The sequence below is a fragment of the Myxine glutinosa genome, chromosome 9, assembly GCF_964187855.1.
Source record: "Myxine glutinosa chromosome 9, kmMyxGlut1.1, whole genome shotgun sequence".
NCBI lineage: Eukaryota > Metazoa > Chordata > Myxini > Myxiniformes > Myxinidae > Myxine > Myxine glutinosa.
In genome coordinates, this window is record NC_136269.1 from 119,826,346 (window position 1) to 119,849,124 (window position 22,779).

A 22,779-nucleotide genomic window follows, 5' to 3' on the forward strand; every position below is an offset into this window, starting at 1 on the left:
AATTAATTGTTAGGAAATTCCCCACTTAGTGCGGTGAAAAATTGCGGCGCCATTTCTGTGACATTGCTGGTATCCAGAGCGACTTTGGTGTGTGTGTGTGTGTGTGTGTGTGTGTGTGTGTGTGTGTGTGTGTGTGTGTGTGTGTGTGTGTGTGTGTGTGTGTGTGTGTGTGTGTGCGTGCGCACGCGTGATTTGATGCTTGATGCTTGATGCTTGTATCATGCTTGATGCTTGTCCATTTCCCCTTTCCACCATTGTACATTTCCATCTGAATTTCCTTTTCTTTGCCACTCGTGTTTTTGGAGGAACAGGTAAAAGTGGGTTGGAGCGCGAACGAGAGTTCATTACTCGCTGCATGGACAGCCTGACTGGAGCTTCGGCCACAATGCAGCGAGACCCACACTCGAGTCTGTTGGTCATTGAGCGAGGCCTGCTGTTACTCAAAACTCACCTGGAAGCCTTCAAGCGCAGGTAAAGCATGTGTGCATGTGTGCGTTTCTGGAAGGCAACAAGTGATCGATGCTGCATATGTTTCAGGCTGAAGAGGGTGGTTAGGATGCTCATGTTTGTTATTGGGTGAAACAAAATGAGGGAGCTAAGCCTGGAAAAGAAATAACTCAGATAAATGTTAAGATGTCCATGATAAACACTTTGGCCTCGTAAGCTGTCCTGATTTGTCAGAATTACCCATGCACATTCCCCCAGCAGGTTTTTTTTCTTGTTACCATAACACATCCTCGTTTTCTTTCTAGGTTTGCTTATCACCTACGGCAGTGGCAGATCGAAGGCCAAGGGATTGGCAGCCATCAGAAGTCGTTCTGTGATAAGCAGGCTATGCCCATTCGTATTGTGTGCCAGCCGGCTGGCCTACCAGACAAGGTTAGACTGAAACTTGGTTTGTGGACTTTATATATATTTTAATTTACTTTAATATAAGGCTCATAGAGGAGCTACATTGTACTTTTACATGATTTACAATAACATTAGTAGACAATGGGCAAACATGTAAGGTGTGACCTGTGTAACATTTTAACCTGGGTTTCTGCATCATGAAGCAGGGGTTCAGATGGGAACGCAAACAGGCCTTGGTCATCATTTGGGGCTATTTTGTGTTGGACTTTCTGCATGGTTCACTTATGGATGAGTAGTATCTTTCAAAAATTACATGAGTAGTATTTAAGACTTTCAGAAGCGGGAAAGCCATAAAATTACCTATAGGAGTGGGCAGCACAGAAGAGAACTGGATTTGGTGGTAGTAAGGAAGCAACAGCTATGGAGAGTTCAGGATTGCAAGGCAGTAGCAGGAGAGCATGTTACCTCCCAGCACAAGCCTGGTGTGTTTGGGTGAGGATTAAGAAAAGGAGGGAGGTTAAGAGCAGGGATGGAAAGGTTATTAGATGGGAAAAGTGTAGGGGAACCATGGCCATAGATACAAGGAGAGAATGAGGACCAGGTATGAGCAAGTTGGTGAAGAAGCGGAAGGTTTGGAGGAGTGGAAGAAGTATGGAGAGGCATTTATGGGGAATTATAGAAGTGCTGTGTGGAATGACGTCAGGAAAGGGTGCAGAGTCGAGGAATAGAAAGCAGGTATGGTGGACAGAGGAAGTAGCAAAAGCAGTTGGTGAAAAGGAGGTTTGGAAGAGGATAGAGAAGATCAATGATAGAGGGAGGCAACCGGATGTGGGGTTGCTGCACCTGTCTGTGCAGAAGAAGAGAGCAGCAAGGAGAGCTGCGGATAAGGCGAGGAATTAGATGGAAAAGGAGGTGTACAACAAGTTGGAAGAGGATGGTGGGAGGAAGATGATCTATAAATTGGCTCATGACGGGTAATAGCAAGGACATGAAGGGAAGGCGAGGGGGGGGGGGGGGTGATCAGGGATGGAGATGGGAGGCTAGTGACAGAGAGGGGGGCAGTATTGAAGGTGTGAGAAGGATATTTCAAACAGCTGTTGAACTGGGAAGGAAGCAACGGCGAGCTGGAGTTACCGAGTTATGTGGAGGGGAAGGTGGATTTGTTGGAGATCACAGAAGAGGAAGTGCGGACGGCATTGAAGAGGGTGAAACAGAGAAAGGTGCCAGGCATTGATGAGGTATGTACTGAGATGATAATTACAGCGGGAGAGGTCGGAGTCAGGTGGACGAAGAGGTTGTTGAATCTATGTATGAGAGATGGGTCATTTCCAGAGGAGTGGAGGACAGGGTTAATTGTGCCCATTTAGAAGGAGATGGGGATGTTAAATATCTGGGGAAGTGTAGGGCTACTCTTGTTACACTCATTAGTTATGTCATGAAGGTGCTGGAGAGGGTTCTGGATGGGAGGATAAGGAACGGTGTGAGAAGGAGATCAGTGAAGCGCAGACTGAGGACAAAGGGGGGCGAGGAGGGAATGGGGTGGAGGAGTATCGTCGTCAGGGCAGGAGCTTGGTGCCATCGGACCTCACCCTTTGTAAAGATAAGAGGAGGGGAACAACAAAAGTATCGCTAGTTATTATTTCTTGCTCAAAAGCCGGATGTACGACCAAACACGAGGGCAACCGTGTCATCCTTTTGACTTGTGTTAATGAGTGTTGCTCCTGTCTGCAAGTGAAATACGGTCGTGCTTGACCTCTTGCCTTGGTCACACTTGATGTTTTGCTTGCAGATGACCATCGAGATGTTTCCAGCGGACCAGGTCGCAGACTTGCGTGCTGAAGTTACGCATTGGTATGAGAGCTTGCTGAAAGAACAGATGAAGCAACAGGCTCAGCTGCAAGAGTTTGGGGCATCGTCACGTTTGGGGGACATGCAAGGTCATTTATAGACCTCTCTTCAATGTTTGAAATTATATTTCAGTGACTATATATATTCTTCAGATTCCTTTTGACCTCTTTTGCTTTCTGCTCCCAACTCCCCTGTGCCCAAATTCCCACGGCCCTATTCCCATCTCCTCCAAATATTTTTCCATGGAAAATAATCCTGGTTTATGTTCATCATTCAGGGAGCATAATGGGACCAGTTCGTATGATCTCTTCGGGTCATGAACTCACCACTGACTATGATGAAAAGACTCTGCACATGCTTGGCTTCAAAGATATGCAGGTAACCCGAGACATTTGTGAAATGGTGTTGCGTTGTAGTGCTTCCTTTACTTTGTATGGCAGAATGGCTGCACATCGCAACACCTGCTTTTCGTGGCCTATTTTGTTCTGGTACTTTGCTGTTGAACAGGTTCTTAAACCTGCTGCCAAATACGTTTCTCGTAAACAAAAATAGAAGACCACATGTAAATTGATGATATTATTACGAAAATTACTTTGGGGTGTTACTTATTCAGCAGTTATGTATTGATGAGTGTGGGCATAAACGTTTGTAAACCCCACTTGGCATCGACCAGAATCGGATGTCTAGTTAGAATCCCTGACACCCTTGGCCTCGTGTCTATCTCTTTTTTCCCATCTTCCATTCGTATGCATCTTAAATCAACCCCCGTTGTCCTTTCATTATACCTCGACATGGAGGCCACTCCACACGTGAGATCCATGCGGGGAGGAGCCAGAGAACTGTCTGTAAAAGGCAGTGCAGTGCGTACAGCCAGCCTGGAACCTTCAAAGAACCAAACACCTGCCATCCCCAGAGACAGACGCAGCCACACACTCACAGGCAGGATCCCCAGAGAGCAGACGCACAGACACACAGCCACACACTCACAGGCAGGATCCCCAGAGAGCAGATGTTCAGCTACACACAGGGGCAGCCTGGGATCCCCAGAGAGCAGACACACAGCCACACACTCACAGGCAGGATCCCCAGAGAGCAGACGCACAGACACACAGCCACACACTCACAGGCAGTATCCCCAGAGAGTGGATGTTCAGCTATACACAGGGACAGCCTGGGATCTCCAGAGAGCAGACACCCAGCCACGCACTCACAGGCAGGATCCCCAGAGAGCAGATGCACAGCCACACACTCACAGGCAGGATCCCCAGAGAGTGGATGTTCAGCTATACACAGGGACAGCCTGGGATCTCCAGAGAGCAGACACCCAGCCACGCACTCACAGGCAGGATCCCCAGAGAGCAGATGCACAGCCACACACTCACAGGCAGGATCCCCAGAGAGCAGATGCACAGCCACACACTCACAGGCAGGATCCCCAGAGAGCAGACGCACAGCCACACACTCACAGGCAGGATCCCCAGAGAGCAGACGCACAGAGACACAGCCACACACTCACAGGCAGGATCCCCAGAGAGCAGATGCACAGCCACACACTCACAGGCAGGATCCCCAGAGAGCAGACGCACAGCCACACACTCACAGGCAGGATCCCCAGAGAGCAGACGCACAGAGACACAGCCACACACTCACAGGCAGGATCCCCAGAGAGCAGATGTTCAGCTATACACAGGGACAGCCTGGGATCCCCAGAGAGCAGACGCACAGACGCACAGACACACAGCCACACACTCACAGGCAGGATCCCCAGAGAGCAGATGTTCAGCTATACACAGGGACAGCCTGAGATCCCCAGAGAGCAGACACCCAGCCACGCACTCACAGGCAAGATCCCCGGTGAGTGGGCGCTCAGCCACATGCAGGGACAGCCTGCGATTCCCAGAGAGCAGCTGTTCAGCTATACACAGGGACAGCCTGGGATCCCCAGAGAATGAGCAACTTAGCTGGGACCATCCAGCCACATACCTCACCCACCTCCCACCCCTTTGACAGCATATATAGTCAGGGTTAGCGATTGGGAGTGTTTCGTACAGCAAAACCCAAGACGCCCTGCCAGCATCCATGCAGCAATGGAGAGCCAGCAGCAGAGACCTAAGGATGAGACTGGACCAGGAGAGGCGTCTGAAGCCGTGCCATCACGACTCTCTGCACTTCAGGAAACACACACACACACACACACACACACACACACACACCTACACGCACCTATGCACATTGTCATTCTCTTTCGTCTTGTGTTCCTGACCGAGTCTGCCTGTGGTAAGCTTACTGTTAAAAAATAGCTGGGAAATTGTTACTGTCCAAGTAAGTGCACTGTTCAGTTTGTTGCTGCATTTCTATTTCCATTTTTGCTTTCCTTGTCCCCACCCACATTATTTATTGGTGGGCAGAGATTATGCTTTCACCACTGTCTGTTTGTCTGTCTGTCTGTGAATACAATATCTCAAAAAAAGGTTGTAGACAGAATCGGCCGCTGCCACTTCACCGCGTGTTTTGCCCACAGATGGTGTTTGTGTCCCTGGGAGCACCGCGTAGAGAAAGAAAAGGCGATGGACTTCAGCTCCCAGCCTCTTGCCTCCCCCCTCCACAAAAGGAGAACACTCCCATGATTCTTCTGCTCCAGGATCAACCCTTCACTGCCCTCTTTGATCTCCTCGAGATGCTTGCCTCCTTTGGCTCACCACCTGCTTGCTTTGAAAAATGTGTAGGTCCAGCCACACCGGGGGGAACAGATGAACTCACCCCAATAAAACATGAGAACGATGGAGAGGTCAGTTTGTAAATATGATTGTAAATAAAGTGTTTATTAATATCATTATTGTCTTTTTGGGATGGACATTGTAACAACAGAGATTATTTTGTGTTCTCTCAGTGACTGTACAGTCCTAGTCTATGTTGTTTGTTTCCACAAATGGTAGTTTCATGGTGAAGAACGCAGGCTTATCCCTCATAAGATTTCTCTTCCATGTGATCATCTAGTCTGTTCTCATTGGAGTAATTAATGCTTTTTCTTCATAACTAGTGTATGCTGTTTGATGCTCCCTCCTCCCAATCTCCCTCAACCCCCTCGCCTCTTCACCCTTTTTATCGGAGACACTGTCACATAAGGCGTGAACCAGTGTGTCCTGGCATCAAGCCATTTCATCGATTTGGTGAAAGGTGGCATCCCTGGCAGTTATGATCATCACATGGCACGAAGGTGCAAAAGCAGTATCATTTTGACCCTGTGCCTGGAGTGGGGTCAAAAGGTCATACACCAAAAGTTCAATTACGGGCACGTTTCTAAACATTTTTTAAATGAAACTTTGTATCTGCAATCAACATTGAGGGACACATGCAAGATTTAACGATTTTTTGGATTTGACCCTCAGTTCATGCTCCCGATGGTGGTGACTTAAAGTTACAGGGGTCAAAAACGGGATGATGTTCCCGAAATTTCCAGAAAAACTGGATGTTCCCGAAAAACATTAAACTCAAATTTTGATATTGGGTCATTCCTGGTGGCACCTTTTGCCATCTTTCAGCGTTGCTTTTGGTGGGAAGCGTGGGTATTTGCGATGGCGCACCATCGGCTTCACTCTTGATTTAATTTTAAAGAGGCCGAGAGATCGTTCAAGTAAACCAGTAACAGGACTGTTACTGGTTTACGCTCTTGTTACACTCATTAGTTTATGGCGATGGACTTCAGCCAGAGAAACAAGGGCACTACAAGACCATCTCAGGAAAGGCTATGATAGAAAACACTTTCAAGGGCTATGCATTGTGAGCAGGAAGAAAATCCTCCAATCAGAGAGGACCTCGGATATGCTTGGCACTAAGTTTAACAATCAGGGCTGGGTGCCAGACTGCCAAATGCTCAGGGGATGTCTAGTGAAACTGCTCTGACCTCTTGCTTAAGGTCAGGTGTCCACCCATTCCTGAGTTAGTATCAGGAGCATATCTAAGTTAGAGTGACGAAGACGAAATCCAAATTAGTGATGTGATATTATAGTTGTAGAAGAGATTTGACTTGAGGTCTGTCTAAGCTATTGTTGATGGGAAGAAAGCTTACTGGTCTGTAGTTCAGAGGGTCTGTGTTGGCACCCTTCCTCTGGATAGGTATATTGTTGTAACCATCTTCAATATTAAGGGCAGGTAACCCTCCAAAGAAGGGTCTGCAGAAGAGTGGTGAAACAGAAAAAGCAAGTTCTGATGCATATGTATTAAGGAAGGCCGTGGCGATGCTATCAGAACTGGTTGCTCCAGGGAATCGCCTGCAAGTAGAAGGAGAATTACAACAGGAAGGGAGGCTTTGGGAACATGAGTCTTTTCATCAAAGAAACAATTTGAGCATTCCACCTTAATATCACAGTCTGTGTCTATCTTGACTCTCTACTTGATGAACAAAGGGACTGAGGAAGATATGTTCGATCGATCTCTGTTTAAGAATGATTACACATCTGCTGCATTCGTTGTGAAGTATCGGCAGGTTACCATCAGTAGCATTGCAGCTGGGATAAAGGGCACTCCATGATACACTGCTTCAAGCTATTTCCAAACTGTTTTGTTGAATTTTCCTTGTTTCAAAAAAGTTTTCCTTGTTTCCTCTTCAAACAATTCTGAAATCTTTCTATGTATTCGTTCATCCTCCAATGTACTTTCGTCTTATTCATAGAGCTGGGAGTCTGAGCAGCTGTGCATGCATGCAGAGCAGTTGTCACACAGTGTCTGGGAGCTTCTCATGTTGCTGCCGACATGTCCCAGTATGCTGCAGGCCTTCCAGGACTTCTCTGAAGATCAGGTGTGTGACACATATGGGTTGGGTAAACACTCAGAAAATTAACATTAATATAATAGCAAAGCTGCTTAAATTTTAAGCCATTCAAACTTGTTTGTTTGTTGTTGTTGTTGTTGACTAAAAAAAAAAAAAACACCTTTAGAGGCCATTTTTCCCCGCAAGCGGGGGTTGGCCTTTTTCGGGAACTGTGGTTGTTGTTGTTTTTCGGTCCCCTTTTTGAAGCAATGTTTTACGGCCGGATGCCCTTCCTGACGCCAACCCTTTTTGCCGCCTTTAACGACAAACAGGGAATTACCAGTGAACTGGTACTCAAACTGAACTACTGAATTACCAGTGAACTGGTACACTAATACAAGTGCAAAAGTGGTTTCCTGCACCAACACAAATGCGAAAAGTGGTTTTTCAACACTAACACAAGTGCGAAAAGTGGTTTTTCAACACTAACACAAGTGCGAAAAGTGGTTTTTCAACACTAACACAAGTGCGAAAAGTGGTTTTTCAACACTAACACAAGTGCGAGAAGTGGTTTTTCAACACTAACACAAGTGCGAAAAGTGGTTTTTCCACACTAATACAAGTGCAAAAGTTTGTTTTGCAATACAAAGTTTTGCAAACTAATACAAGTTTGTTGACTGCAAACAAATATTTGGTTTCCCTTACAATGGTGTTTTTTTATTTTTTACAAAGGGAGTTATTTTAAGGTAATGTTTTGTGGTTTTGGACGATGATCATCGTTTGATTTCTCAAGTTCTAATCTCGTGGCTGGATGACGTGTTCTCTGCAGAAAGGCAGGGATGTGTGCTGGAAGGAGCTTCTCCGTTCGAGGAGCCCACAGAAGCTTCTTTATGCACTGGAGATAATAGAGGCCCTAAGCAAGCCAAGCCGTAGAATCCGCACCGTCTCCACAGTGAGCACCATTGTCGATTATTAGTTTATTTGTTTGTTTATTTATTGCAATATTTAATTTCAATAATATTAACCATGTCCTTGTCACCTCACTTATTTCCATCACCATGTGTAGATTCATCAAAGTCTACCTGTAAATGTTGTATGTGTTCCTCATGAGATTGTTTGAATGTTTCTTTGCAGGGCAGTTACGGTGACCTCTATCCTGACTCCGATGATTCCAATGATAGCTACGTGGAGAATAGCAAAAGCTCTTGGTCTTGCAAGGTCTGAACAATCACAAACACATACAACCCCAGCTCCATGCATCCATCACAAAGATGCTCACTACTAGCTATCAAATGTTGAACAGTAACTAATGAGGGCCATTCCAAAAAATGATGAATACTTCAATGTTTGTTTGTTTTAATCGTGCACACACATGTACACACACACAGGCACACACCCCCCTATGTCTCCACTCATTCCCCATGTCGTTTATCTCCTCTTTATTTTATCCCATTTCTCCCCATTCTCATTCACAGTAAATCATTTTTAAAGTAAATTGTACCAAGTAAATGTTTTTCAAAATCAACACTCGCCACTTGGTTCGACCCTCAGCACTCATGCAAATACGCTGCTCGCTCCTTCGCGCACTCCTCCTTGACTCGCATGCTCAATCCTCATGGACTCCCCTGCTCGATCCTCCTCAACTCCCCGGCTCGATCCTCGACTCCCCTACTCAATTCTCCTCAATTCCCCTGCTCGCTCCTTCGCGCACTCCTCTTCGACTCACATGCTCAATCCGCCTCAATTCTCCTGCGCGATCGTTCTCGACTCCCTCGTGCTCTTTCACAATTTTTCACCAAATGACCTCTCGCCACTCAGTTCCACCCCCGGCACGCTCACACTCGTGTAAACACGCTCCTCACCTCCCTCGTGCAATCCTTTCCTTCCTTGTGTGATTCTCCCCCCTCCCTCCCCCTCCCCGGTGCAATCCTCGCCTCCCGTGCAATCCTCACCTTTGTGCAATCCTCGCCTCCCGTGCAATCCTCGCCTCCCGTGCAATCCTCGCCTCCCGTGCAATCCTCGCCTCGCCCGTGCAATCCTCGCCTCGCCCGTGCAATGCTCGCCTCCCCCGTGCAATCTTCGTCTCCCCCGTGCAATCTTCGTCTCCCCTGTGCAATCCTCGTCTTCCCCCGTGCAATCCTCCTCTCCCCCATGCAATCCTCGTTGTCTACTTTGAGCTCTTTGTTGTCTCCCTCGAGGTCTTTGTCACTTCCTTCGAACTCCTAATCGTCCCACTCGAGCACATTCACCATGCCATGAGGATCTTTCTCCCCTCGCTCTGCAGGGCACTTGCGCAGCTTGACGCAGCCACGATGTCAACCACTTTTTTTTATTTCACAACCATGCCATAAAGCCCTCGATTGTGCAAACTGGGTTAAAAAAAGAGCCGTTCAAATTTGCAATGTATCATTGGCCGAAAATAGTGAGCGGTGCTCATGCCGGTAAAGTCATGAGCTTTAAAAGCCTCGGAGCGAAATATGGAAGTCGGCCTCAGGCCACGGCCCCAACTAATGGGTTGCGGGAAATAAACTGCACATAGGTCTGACTGACGGAGAGGGACAAGTACTGAGGAGGAAGTGCCTATTCAAATGAACGTAGGAATGACAATATCTCGGGGATGCCTCACCGATTGTCGTAGTACTATGGTAAGAATCGGATTTCTCACCAGAGGCGTGAGAGGCTCGTGAGATGATCGTCGACGATGGCCAAGATCCCACGAGATTGAGCACTCAGGACTTGAATTGCCATTTGTTCTTGCGCTCTCCACCATCTTCGCCATACCAGTGCCATCGCGATTAATTGAAATAATCTTACCGCATGTGGGCGTGATCAATTTCTGGGACCTTTTGGTGTGCCACAGCAACTGGAGCACTTCCGTTTCGATCGCGAGTGTCATTATCTATGTGTAATTCAACTGGCGCATTTTCGCTTGATTTGAGGCCTCAATGTCTTCCTCAATTTATAACTTGCTGTTTATCTCCAGATATTTTTTATTCTACCCTATACTACATCCTGGTGTTGGGCTAGCGGCTAGGGTGCCGGCTTAGGATCCTAGGATCCTGGGTTCGAATCCCGGTCAATCGCTGAATTAACGCCAGGGGGGTTGACTCAGCCTGTCATCCTTCCGAGGTCGGCTAATTGAGTACCAGTTCACTGGTAATTCCCTGTTTGTCCTTAAAGGCGGCAAAAAGGGTTGGCGTCAGGAAGGGCATCCGGCCGTAAAACATTGCTTCAAAAAGGGGACCGAAAAACAACAACAACCACGGTTCCCGAAAAAGGCCAACCCCCGCTTTGCGGGGGAAAATGGCCTCTAAAGGTGGTTATTTTATTTTTTATATACTACATCAATAAAAGGAAGGATATGTTTTATTTATTTATTTTTGCCCTCAAATAAATTTTGTCAGTAAGGATTGACAAAGATCTGGAAAGACAAAGCTGAAAAACAAACAAAAATGAGGCTGGTGAATGCTCTGGTATTTCCAGTTGCAATGTATGGATGTGAGTTATGGACAGTGAAAAATATAGAAAGGAAGATGTTTGACAGTTTTGAAGTGTGGTGTTGGAGACAAATGTTAAAAATCCCAATGGACTGCAAGAACAAACAAGAAAGAGCAATCAGATTGCAGACCCTCGCCAGGGCGTGTTTTTGTGGTTTTTAAGGCTTTTGTGTTAAAACAAATATGGCGGCCGAACCACATGACCAATGATGTTATCTTTTTTTTTTCTCCACCAATTTATCCCTGTTTGACGCTGAAGTTTTGTGCTTGTCAAATTATGACGTCATAATGGAGGCACCTATGACATTGTGGCGGACACAAAAGCCCACTGGCGTGGTGACATCATTCCACGCACCGAGTGGGCGGTGGCCACGCCCGAGGGGTAGGCGTGGCCTCATGATATACCCCGGGCGACCAGCCCGGAGGAGTGGAGTGTTACAGTGAATTTTTACAATAAAGACGTTTATATGTTACCGCTTGTCCGCTTCCTCCTTGCTTCCAAGCAGCGCGCGTAACGCCGCGCTTTACTGGTGACCCTCGACGTTGGATCTGCCGGAGCGATCCTTCCACACGCGACGCCATCGCCATGGCCGCCTTCGTCAAACTTCCGGAATTTTGGGAGGCTCAGGCCGAAGTCTGGTTCGTCCAGGCCGAAGCCCAATTTCAGCTTCGGCACCTCACCGGCGATGACACGCGCTACTGCCACGTCGTCGCCTCCCTCGGGCCCGGCACGGCCGCTCGAGTTGTGTCCGTCCTTCGCCACCCACCGGACGGCCACAAGTACGAGGCACTCAAGCGGCTACTCCTAGCCACGTTCAGCCTCATGGACGACGCACGGGCCGACCGCCTCCTGGATCTCCCCGAGCTCGGTGAGACGCGCCCGTCGGTCCGAATGGACCATATGCTGTCACTGTTGGGCGACGAAGCCCCCGGTTCGCTATTCCGGGCGCTTTTCCGTCGCCAACTTCCAGCGCAGGTTCGCCTCGCGTTGGCCGGGACCGGGCTAACGGAACCCCGAGCATTGGCGGCCGAGGCGGACAAGTACTTCGCCGCTTCGGACACGCGGGCGAGCGTTGGCGTGGCCGTCACGGCCTTCGACGCTGATGTTCCACAGCATCATCTTCTACAGCACGCTGATGTTCCACAGCATCATCTCCTACAGCACGCTGATGTTCCACAGCATCATCTTCTACAGCACGCTGATGTTCCACAGCATCATCTTCTACAGCACGCTGTGGTTCAGCAGCATGCTGATACGCACCTCGTGAACGCCGCCACGCCCCGCCCACCGCCGCGGCGAAAACCGCCACCGCGGGGAAACCCGTCGACTCCACCGGCCTGGCGGAGCCAGCCGCACTCCTCCAGCTCCACCACCTGGTGCTGGTTCCACGCCAAGTTCGGCCACGAAGCTCGGCGGTGTCATCCGCCGTGCTCCTTCAACGGGTCGGGAAACGCCCGGGCCGGCGCTCAATTGTGGCGATGAGCGCCGGCCGTTCGAGCAGCCTGCTGTTCATAACGGACACCTTCTCCGGGCGCCGTTACCTGTGCGACACGGGAGCACAGGTGAGTGTCATTCCCGCCGGCACGTCAGACAAGCACGCCGCGGGTGGGGGCCCCGTGCTGCTTGCCGCGAACGGGACGCCCATCCGTACGTACGGAAAACGCTGCCTCTCTCTGCGGTTTGGAGGGCAGGTTTTCCGATGGACGTTCGTCACCGCCGACGTGCCCATGGCACTGCTTGGCGCGGACTTCCTGTGCGCTAATGGGCTCCTGGTCGACGTCAAGCGCAGACGGCTTGTCCAGGCCGAGACGTTCAGCTCGCTCGCATGTGCGTTGCCCAGCTCAACGAGCGGCTTGCCAAGCGGCTTGCCGAACGATTCGGTTCCGGCCACGTTGGTCTGTACGCTTCCGGCAGCGGACGCATTCACCCGCCTCCTCGCCGGCTTCCCGGCCCTCACGCGGCCCACCTTCTCGGCGGGGGCCGTCAAGCCTACGGGGTGGCCCATCACATCCCCACCGTCGGGCCACCGGTCTACGCCCGGGCACGCCGCCTCGAGCCGACGAAGCTGGCGGTGGCAAAAGCGGAGTTCGCTACCCTGGAGCGACTCGGCATCGTTCGGCGCTCAGAGAGCGCTTGGGCGTCGCCGCTGCACATCGTGCCGAAGCCCGGCGGGGGATGGCGACCGTGCGGGGACTATCGCCGTCTCAATGACGCCACGACTCCCGACCGCTACCCCGTCCCCCACATTCAGGACTTTTCCGCCCGTTTGGCGGGCAGGTCCTTCTTCTCGAAGGTGGACCTCATACGCGGCTACCATCAGGTCCCCGTCAGGCCGGAGGACGTCCCGAAGACGGCGGTCATCACGCCATTCGGACTCTTCGAGTTCCTGCGCATGCCCTTCGGTCTGAAGAATGCGGCTCAGGCGTTCCAGCGACTGATGGACAGCGTCCTGCGCGACTTGGATTTTGTCTACGTCTACCTGGACGATATCCTCGTCGCCAGCGCGTCCCGCAAAGAGCACCTACGCCACCTCCGCACGCTCTTCGAACGCCTGGGCCAGCATGGCCTGATTGTGAACCCCGCAAAGTGCCGGTTCGGCGCCGCCACAATCGATTTTCTGGGGCACCGTGTCACCAGGCACGGCGCCGTCCCCCTGCCGGCCAAGGTGGAGGCGGTGAAGGGGTTTCCGCGCCCCCGCACGATCAGAGGGCTGCAGGAGTTCCTGGGCATGGTGAACTTTTACCATCGGTTCCTGCCCCGTATCGCCCAGCTCCTGCGCCCCCTGCACGAAGCTCTCCGAGGTAAGCCGGGCAAAGGCGACGTTACCTGGACCGAGCAGATGGACACGGCGTTCACGGGCGCGAAGCTCGCCTTGGCTAACGCCACCATGCTCGCGCACCCGGCGCCCGATGCACCGATCGCCCTCACCACCGATGCCTCGGACTACGCGGTGGGCGCGGTGCACGAGCAATGGGTGCGTGGAGCTTGGCAACCGCTGGCGTTCTTTAGCCGGCAGCTTCGCCCGCCCGAACGCCGTTACAGTACCTTCGACCGCGAGTTGCTCGGACTTCACTTGGCGGTCAGGCACTTCCGCCATCTGCTCGAGGGCCGGGCGTTCACTGCCTTCGTCGACCACAAGCCGCTGATCTTCGCGATGGGCAAGGTCACCGAGCCGTGGTCGGCCCGGCAGCAGCGTCACCTCTCGGCCGTGTCCGAGTACACGACGGACATCCAGCACGTCGCGGGGAAGGACAACCCGGTGGCGGATTGCCTTTCCCGGGCCGTCGCCCACGCAGTCCACCTCGGCATCGACTATGCCCGGATGGCAGCGGACCAGGCCGCTGACCCCGACGTCCAGGCCTTGCGGACCGCCGTCACGGGCCTCCGCGTCACCGAGGTGCCGTTCGACGGCGCGGGCGCGGCTCTCTTGTGCGACGTCTCCCTCGGGCGTCCTCGCCCCATTGTGCCCGCGGGCTGGCAGCGCCAGGTGTTTGACGCCATCCACGGCCTGTCCCACCCGGGCGCGAGGGCCTCCCAAAGGCTGATCGCCGACAAGTTCGTCTGGCATGGCCTCCGGAAGGCCGTCCGCGGCTGGGCCAGGACGTGCCTCGCGTGCCAGCGCGCCAAGGTGCACCGGCACACCCAGGCCCCGTTGGCCCCGTTCACGGTGCCGGAACGCCGGTTTGACCACGTCCACGTGGACCTGGTGGGACCTCTGCCCCCCTCGCGGGGTTTCACCTACGTCCTCACCATGGTGGACCGCACCACCCGGTGGCCGGAGGCCGTGCCCTTGGCGTCGACAACGGCGGCCGATGTCGCGCAGGCTTTCATCGCCACCTGGGTCGCCCGGTTCGGCGCCCCCTCAGACATCTCATCCGACCGCGGCCCCCAGTTCACCTCGGAGCTCTGGGGGGCGGTTGCGCAGGGGCTCGGGGTCCGGCTGCACCGAACCACGGCCTACCACCCCCAGGCTAACGGCCTGTGTGAGCGATTTCACCGCTCATTGAAGGCCGCGCTCCGGGCCACCCTCCGCGACGGCGGCTGGGTCGACAGGCTCTCCTGGGTCCTGCTGGGCCTCCGGACGGCGCCCAAGGAGGACCTGCGCGCATCCGCGGCGGAGTTGGTCTTCGGGCAACCGCTGCGGGTGCCGGGCGAGTTCCTACCCGACTCCACGGCACCATGGTCCGCGGCACAGCAGTGCTCCGCTCTGCAAGAGACCGCCCAGAGGTTCGCCCCGGTGCCAACGGCATGCCACGGGCACCCACCGACGCACGTCGCCCCGGAGCTTCGCACGGCGGAGTACGTCTTCGTCCGCCACGATGCCCATCGGACACCACTGCGGCCCCCGTACGACGGGCCTTTCCGCGTGCTGGAGACCGGGGCGAAGCACTTCACCCTGGACATCGGCGGTACTCCTGACCGCGTTTCGGTAGACCGCCTCAAGCCGGCCCACCTCGATGTGGACCATCCACCGCCAGTGGCCCGACCCCCACGTCGGGGCCGCCCTCCTGCGGGCGGACCCCCGGCACCGCCCAGCCCCGCCGCCACGGCGCCCCCCGGTCCTGCACCCATCCCAGGGGCAGCCAGGGGCATCCCACCTGGTATCCCTGCACCCCGGACGCCGCCGATCGCCAGGGGGCGCTTCGGCCGGGTCATTCGTCTGCCCCGCAAACTGGCCCTCCAGGTGCGCGGGAATTCTGGGGGGGCGCGTGTGGCGGACACAAAAGCCCACTGGCGTGGTGACATCATTCCACGCACCGAGTGGGCGGTGGCCACGCCCGAGGGGTAGGCGTGGCCTCATGATATACCCCGGGCGACCAGCCCGGAGGAGTGGAGTGTTACAGTGTAGTCTTACAATAAAGACGTTTATATGTTACCGCTTGTCCGCTTCCTCCTTGCTCACAAGCAGCGCGCGTAACGCCGCGCTTTACGCCGCGCTTTAACATCATCATTAACATGTTATTCCCCATGGAGAGTTCTTTACAATGAGCCATGTCCCAATCTGTTCTATACAGCTCTTTCGGAGATATAGAGGTGCAAAATTTTTCGGTTTTTCCAAGATGGCGCCCATACCACGTGACCAATGACGTCATAATTATTAACAATTATACAAGTGGAGGTGCACCTTTGTTGAAAATTTCCTGTCAATTGGACCAACAGTTGCAGAGAAAATCATATTTATTCTGTGCGGACAAACAGACAGACAAACAAACAAACAGACAGACAGACAAACAAACGGACTCAAATGCAATACCCTCTCCTCTGACGAGGGCAACAAATCAGTGCTTGGAGAAATGAGACCACATGAGAAGCACTGATGATAAAACAGAAACTGTCATACTTTGGACACATCATGCATGCAGAAAATGAAAGTCTAGAGAAATCAACCCTGCTGGGTATGGGCGGGTAAAAGCTGCAACCAAGGTTCCCTCCCCCCCCCCCCCCCCCCAGAGCTTTGGGAAGCAGTGTAGAATAGGGATCGGTCTGTTTGGATAAATCTGATCATGAATGTCACCAGAAGTTGAACACGACTAGACAGAACTAGATTAGAAGAATAAATACATATATAGCTTGTTCCAAACTAACGATTTATATCCTCTCGCAAGTTTGAATGAGTTTAATGTCTGCCTTCACCTTCACCTTCCTCAAGATAGTGATTTTACAATCTCATTTGAAATATCTTATTTGCCTAAGCAAGCCTAATCTTAATAGTTATTTTCTCAGGTAAGAAAAACAAGCTTTTCTTAGTTTGTCAGCTTAACATTTGCTTCTACCATCCAGTTCATTGCTGCAGGAGGTCTTGAATTGCTGCTGGAGTTGCTTCTTGCAGGCACGCTAGAGCCAAAGGATGGCGAGCTGTGGAACGTGGTGAGCAACGTCTTGAATAATGAAAACGATATTAAGTAGTCATTGTAATAGGGACTGGATTAGATATTTTAAATTAGTCTATCGGCATAGAAATTTAATCAATAGTTACATTCCCCAGAGGTGAGGATATTAACTTGCCGTGCATTTTCTGCAGTGGCAGCTTGATTGCTTGGCCTGTCTCCTCAAACTGATCTGCCAATTCGCCGTGGAGCCGGCAGACTTTGACATCTCCTTCGCTGACATCTTCACTTGGTCACCGGTGGTGGAGGGCACACGCAAACGCACATGGCCGACCAAGGGTCGTAAGACCGGTGCCGATCACGCGAGGAGCTCGCTCATTATCCCACGGCTCACCGACGTTGGTGCTTTTTTAACTTCCTGTTATAATGGGGGTTTTTTTAGACTTTGCTCATTTTTGCTATCCAGTTGTGTTGCACGAAATAGTAGCAAAGTTGGATTCCTCAATATCACTCGACCTTGATCTTCGAAGAAGATTTTTTTCTTTTTCTTTTTTGTCTGTCCAACTGAGCAACTTTCTGTTTAACTTTGAATTTGATCGTAAGCTGCTAAACTGCTTTGCTTGTACTTCCTCTTGCAGACATTTTTGAAGCTTGTTAACGGAAGCGACCTTTTAAAGCACCTCATGACCGTATCCTTCACCTACAATAAACTTCCGGAAAGGCAAGTTGTTTGAAAGGCTTGGTGTGTGTGTGTGCGTGTGCGTGTGTGTGTGTGTGTGTGTGTGTGTTTTGTTATGTTTATAATTGGTGCTTTGATTTGTGTGACAGAACATTGAAAGTAGAGCCAGCGGACAAGACAAAACATGAAGGTGAGGCAAACCTCCATAGCTTGTGGATTGTAGATCCTTTTCCGACGTTGCAGCACAATTTTCTTGATTGTTGTGGGCCCACTTACCTGTGCTGTCATAGTCTTCAAGAGCATGTTGCTGTTGTTGATATCAAAATGGAAGTATCATTATGTTAGTCAGTTGTCTTTGTTTTGCACAAGAACTCAAATGCTTCATCACATAAAACCTGGTTGCACATCAAAGATTTCAGACCCTCACCAGGGTTTGTTTTGTGTGAGGTTTTATGGGATTTTTTTTAAAATACAGTACGTACTTTCGACATACTCACATTCTAATTGAACCGTACATACTTTATAGACGTACAGTGCTCATATTATAATGATGCTTTCGCCGACGAAGTCGCCAGAGGCATTTTGTTTTTGGGTTGTGCATTCGTGATGGCTTTTCGTTGCCGCGATAACTTGAGACCGGCTGGAGGAATTTAAATCTGAAATTAGATCAAGTATGCAGTATGATGTAAAGATGAACTGATTTGATTTTGGTGTCAAGAGGTCAAAGGTCAGAGGTTATGTTAGGTAAAAATCCTATTATCGTGAGAACTAGCAAACCAGCAATGAGTTTTTGGGCAAAGTTTGTGCAAGTATGTATTATGATAGAGATGAACTGATTTGATTTTGGGGTCAAAGGTCAGTCTGTTATAGATTTTCATTACCGCAATAACTTAAGAACAGCTGAAGGGAACCAAGTCAAACTTGGTAGAAGTATGCATTATGATGTAAAGATATATATATGTATATATTCCTTTTTTTTTTTTTTTGGTTTTTTTGTTTGTTTGTTTGCATACTATAAGAGCTAATACACAGAACATATGACAAAGGGAGCGGGAGACTTGAGGGTGCGAGAGAGGTAAGCACAACGAACTACAACCTTCACTCACGATTCTGCTTCAAAGGAGGAGTGTGTATCTACTCCAACATCAATGCCTGCTTGTACGCCTTGTGGACCTCAAGTCTCCAAACTTTGATGTTATCTGGCTTAAGATTTGTCTCCCGACCATCATTCTTTTTCTTTGTTTCACTTATTGCTCTCCTAATTCTACAAACTTTTTAGTTTTCTTTGACTATTTTAATTCCTGTGATGAGGCCATGACATCCGAACACTCTCAAGCAGAATTTCTTTATTTTGGAGACTTCAATGTACACCACAGGGAGTGGTTTAGATCTTCCCACATGGATGCTGGGGGAGTTGGAGCTCTTAAGTTTTCCATTCTCAATGATTTGGAACAAATTATCACCCACCCTACCCATATTCCAGGTCGTCATGACCACTCTTCCAATACTTTGGATTTCTTCTTCACCTCCAATCCGTTGTGTTACAGCTACACAATTTCACCTCCGATTGATTATTCGACCACAATCCTGTGCACATCACTTTACTTACCACCACTATATGTTCTATGTGTTAGCTCTCATACGAGCCGATACTAACTATACAAAAATAAGACCAAAAGTCTAACAGCGGTGTAGCCGGGCTTGTAAAATATTATAAACCACAAACACATGTGATTAGCTTTGTAAACAGTCGCTAATGCTGCTTATCACATTAAACAAATAAATTTGGAGGAATCCCGACATCTGTGAGGTAAGTTTTCCTTACAGAACGGAGTGAAGATCTTCTATAATCTGGACACCCCACAAGGGTTGGAGGTGTGCTCATTTACCAAGCAGCTAGCTAGCGCTTGCCAAGCCAGCCATTCCTTAAGAGTTTTGAATGGAGTGCTTGCTCGAATGCTTAAACCACTTGGCAATCTCCACAAGAAACTTGGTCAATGAACACACACCCAATGTTCTTGAGACCCGACCAAAGAGACTGTAATCTATGTACCCCAAAGAGGAATGACACTACCTGCAGCTCCCATAGTGAGCGGGTGTAGGCCTACTGGTGAATTAAAATGTCGGTCGGTGGAGTCAGCCGTCGTAATGACGTCATAGACGTAATGACATAACGGACACAAAACTGCCGCTACTTTAATATGTAGAAGATGATATATTTTAACTTCCAGTACGTTTGCAGTCACTTCGAAGGGATTCGTGTTACGATTAGATTTACTATAATTTTAACGTTACTTTATCATTATTTCGAAAATATTACTATAAAAAAACCGAGGCAAATTCTTTACTTCCACGGTTATTAATATTAGTGCCGAACAATGCTCATCACTGATCATGAACCATACACCGCTTCAATCCATTAACTTTCCATTCACGACATTGGGATTAAAGTATTATGGTTATATTTACTATATTATTACTATTATTATTATTACAAAAATGATACGACTGAGACGATACCCTACTGTATTAAGAAACCTGGGCTTAATTTGTCCGAAGTGGTCTGAAGGTGAGGCTTAACGACTAAGGCCGATACGTACCGTTTTGTTGTAAGAGCCGTAGCGCCGGTGCCTTCGATATTTGATGGTCATTTTAACAATCGGTTTGTTTGTGTTTAACACTGAATGAAAAACGTGAATGTAGAGCATGGTGATTGTGATATCTGACAGTTTCGGCATGAACGGCATATACATCAAAAGGGCGATGTGTGGAGAGTCAGCCGTTGTACGCCGATATGACATCAGACGTAATCACATCACCCTGTCATGTGACCAGATCCTCAGCTCTGATTGGTATACGTTTGAGGGGACATACATACATACATACATATATACATACATACATACATACATACGGATGGACAAACACTGTTCTAGATGGCTTTGCCCTATGGGCTACGCCATAAAAACTCATTCTCCTCCGACTGCTCTGACCAAACGCCAGTGTTGGCATTACAATAGAGCTGACTGGACTGGCTTCGGAAAATTAATTTCTGATTTTCCCTGAAAAGACGACTTCCTCTCGACCGATGCCTCTCTCTCTGCTGATCATATAGCTGAGGTTATTGTTGCAGGTGTTTGGCTTATATCCCCTTCGTTTTCAAGTCTATCTCTTCTACCAATTCTTGGTGAAATAATTCCATCTCTGCGGCCTTTCGTGTAAGGGATGTGGCATATCAGACATGGAAAAACTCTTCTCCTCCGACTCACATTCAGCTTTCATATCTGCTAGAATTCATTGCAAATATGTTGTTCATGAGGCGAAGCATTCTTTTATCCAAAATAAATGTGACAACCTCTCATCTTCTTCCACTAATAGATATTTCTGGTCCTTGGCTAAAAGTATCTCCAACAACTTCTGTTGCTCTACCTTTCATTCGCTTTTCCATACCGATTATACCATCGCTGTCTCCGTCTGATAAAGCAACTCTTTTTGGTTCTCTTTTCTCCTCTAATTTCACACTGGGTATGACTAAGGCCAGATAAAAAAAAGAGTTGTTGATCGTCCCCGCCCGACCCTACGAAACACACCCGACCCGAAACTTTTTTTATTTTTTATTTTGAAAAAAATCATAAAAATCTTTTATAATCATAAATATAATCATAAATATTTAAAAAATCATTTTAAAAATCTTTTCACATTCAAATTTGGCGCCGTTCTGCACCGCATGCGCAGTGCGTGCTGCGCAGAGCGTCGCAAGTGCCTCGGGAAACTTCACACAATTTACGTTGGCCATTCATGGCGGCTATTGTGTGAGATTTTTCCCGCTGAAATCTGTATTGATTCGTGCTAGAATCGGCTTGAAATGCCTATTGTGATCGCATCAATAGCCCGTGAGGGCTCTTCCAAGACGGTGAAGGACTGGTTTGCGTGCAATATCGAGTTGGATGTTACAATCTCGGACTTCTATGCAGAGTTCTCAGACGGCAAGTATGATGGGGATAGGGAGCCATTGCCTGACGATACACGCGGTACTTTTTTCAAAGTATTCGCCGGCCCCAGTAAAACTGACATGACGAAAGTTTCACCAGCTTGCAAAGTTTCTGATGTGACAAAGACTCTTGGCTCATTTCTCAAATTTGTGTTGGCTGCAGACACGGCCACGGATCACAGGATGGAACCCGATGAATGAAGAAATAAAATCATTTTGAGGAGAAAGGAGTCTTTATTTCATATTTTTCCATGTCAACAAAACTCAATGGAAAGTAGGAAAAAAATATAAAAAACAAAAATAAAAACCTCCCTCCCTACCCGAACTTTTGAGAAAAAAGGACGCTCAACAACTTTTTATTTTTATGTGGCCTAACCCCTCCTTATAATCCTATTCCCCCCCTCCCCCCCCCCCCATAATCACTTTTCATGCAGTCAAAATGTACTCCTCTCTCTGGACACAAGCAAGGCATACCGACAAGACAGCATTCCTCCTCATGAATTGAAGGAGTGTGCTTCAGAACTTGCACCTGTTGTGCTTGCTGTTTTGTTTCACTTTTGTTTAAAACCCCAAACTTTTCATCTTTCCTGGAAAACATGCCTATTTACAGCCTGTACAGCTTATTTTAAAGAAGGGCGATCGTTCAAAGCCTTCCAATTACTGCACATGAATGTCTTGTCAATTCCCCTTTCCTCAAGCATCTTGAATCTCACAGTCTTCTATCTGACCATCAATATGGCTTTCGTAAGGCAAGATCTACCGGTGATATCCTTTCTTACATTACGAATGTCTGGGCCTCTTCTCTGAGAGACTTTGGGGAATCCTTTGTTGTTGTGGGCCTTGATATCTCAAAAGCCTTTGACAGAGTTTGGCATCAGGGTCTAATATCCAAACTTCCCTCTTTCGGCTCTCCTCCTTCGCTCTGCTCTTTCATATCGAGCTTTCTCTCCGACCGCTCCATCTCCGTAATTGTTGATGGTTCAACATCTCCCTCCTTCCCTATCAACAGCGGTGTCCCTCAGGTTTGCACCCTTTAAAGAAGGGTGATCGTTCAAACCCTTCCAACTACCATCCTATTGCTCTGACTTCTACTATTTCCAAAGTCTTTGAATGTCTTCTCAATTCCCATTTCCTCAAGCATCTTGAATCCCACAGTCTTCTATATGACCATCAATATGGCTTTCATAAGGCAGAATCTACCAGTGATATCCTTTCTTACATTACAAATGTCTGGGCCTTTTCTCTGAGAGACTTTGGGGAATCCTTTGTTGTAGGCCTTGATATCTCAAAAGCCTTTGACAGAGTTTGGCATCGGGGTCTGATATCCAAGCTT

The 22,779-nt window shown here is 49.2% G+C and overlaps 1 protein-coding gene across 5 annotated transcripts in view; it reads left to right on the top strand.

The window, feature by feature from the left end:
- Window positions 1–22,779, top strand: part of USP34 (ubiquitin specific peptidase 34) — a 235,166-nt gene that overhangs the window by 112,448 nt on the left and 99,939 nt on the right. For 2 of the 5 annotated variants that reach the window (XM_068128379.2, XM_068128382.2), the window contains exons 25-36: window positions 306–471; window positions 753–879; window positions 2,642–2,789; window positions 2,978–3,078; window positions 5,222–5,488; window positions 7,373–7,498; window positions 8,280–8,402; window positions 8,585–8,668; window positions 16,730–16,816; window positions 16,971–17,174; window positions 17,415–17,497; window positions 17,605–17,645. In XM_068128379.2, coding sequence (XP_067984480.2) covers window positions 306–471; window positions 753–879; window positions 2,642–2,789; window positions 2,978–3,078; window positions 5,222–5,488; window positions 7,373–7,498; window positions 8,280–8,402; window positions 8,585–8,668; window positions 16,730–16,816; window positions 16,971–17,174; window positions 17,415–17,497; window positions 17,605–17,645 — 1,557 coding nt within the window. The remainder of the gene's footprint in view (window positions 1–305; window positions 472–752; window positions 880–2,641; window positions 2,790–2,977; window positions 3,079–5,221; window positions 5,489–7,372; window positions 7,499–8,279; window positions 8,403–8,584; window positions 8,669–16,729; window positions 16,817–16,970; window positions 17,175–17,414; window positions 17,498–17,604; window positions 17,646–22,779) is intronic. The other 3 variants (XM_068128380.2, XM_068128384.2, XM_068128381.2) reach the window with 2 other exon arrangements.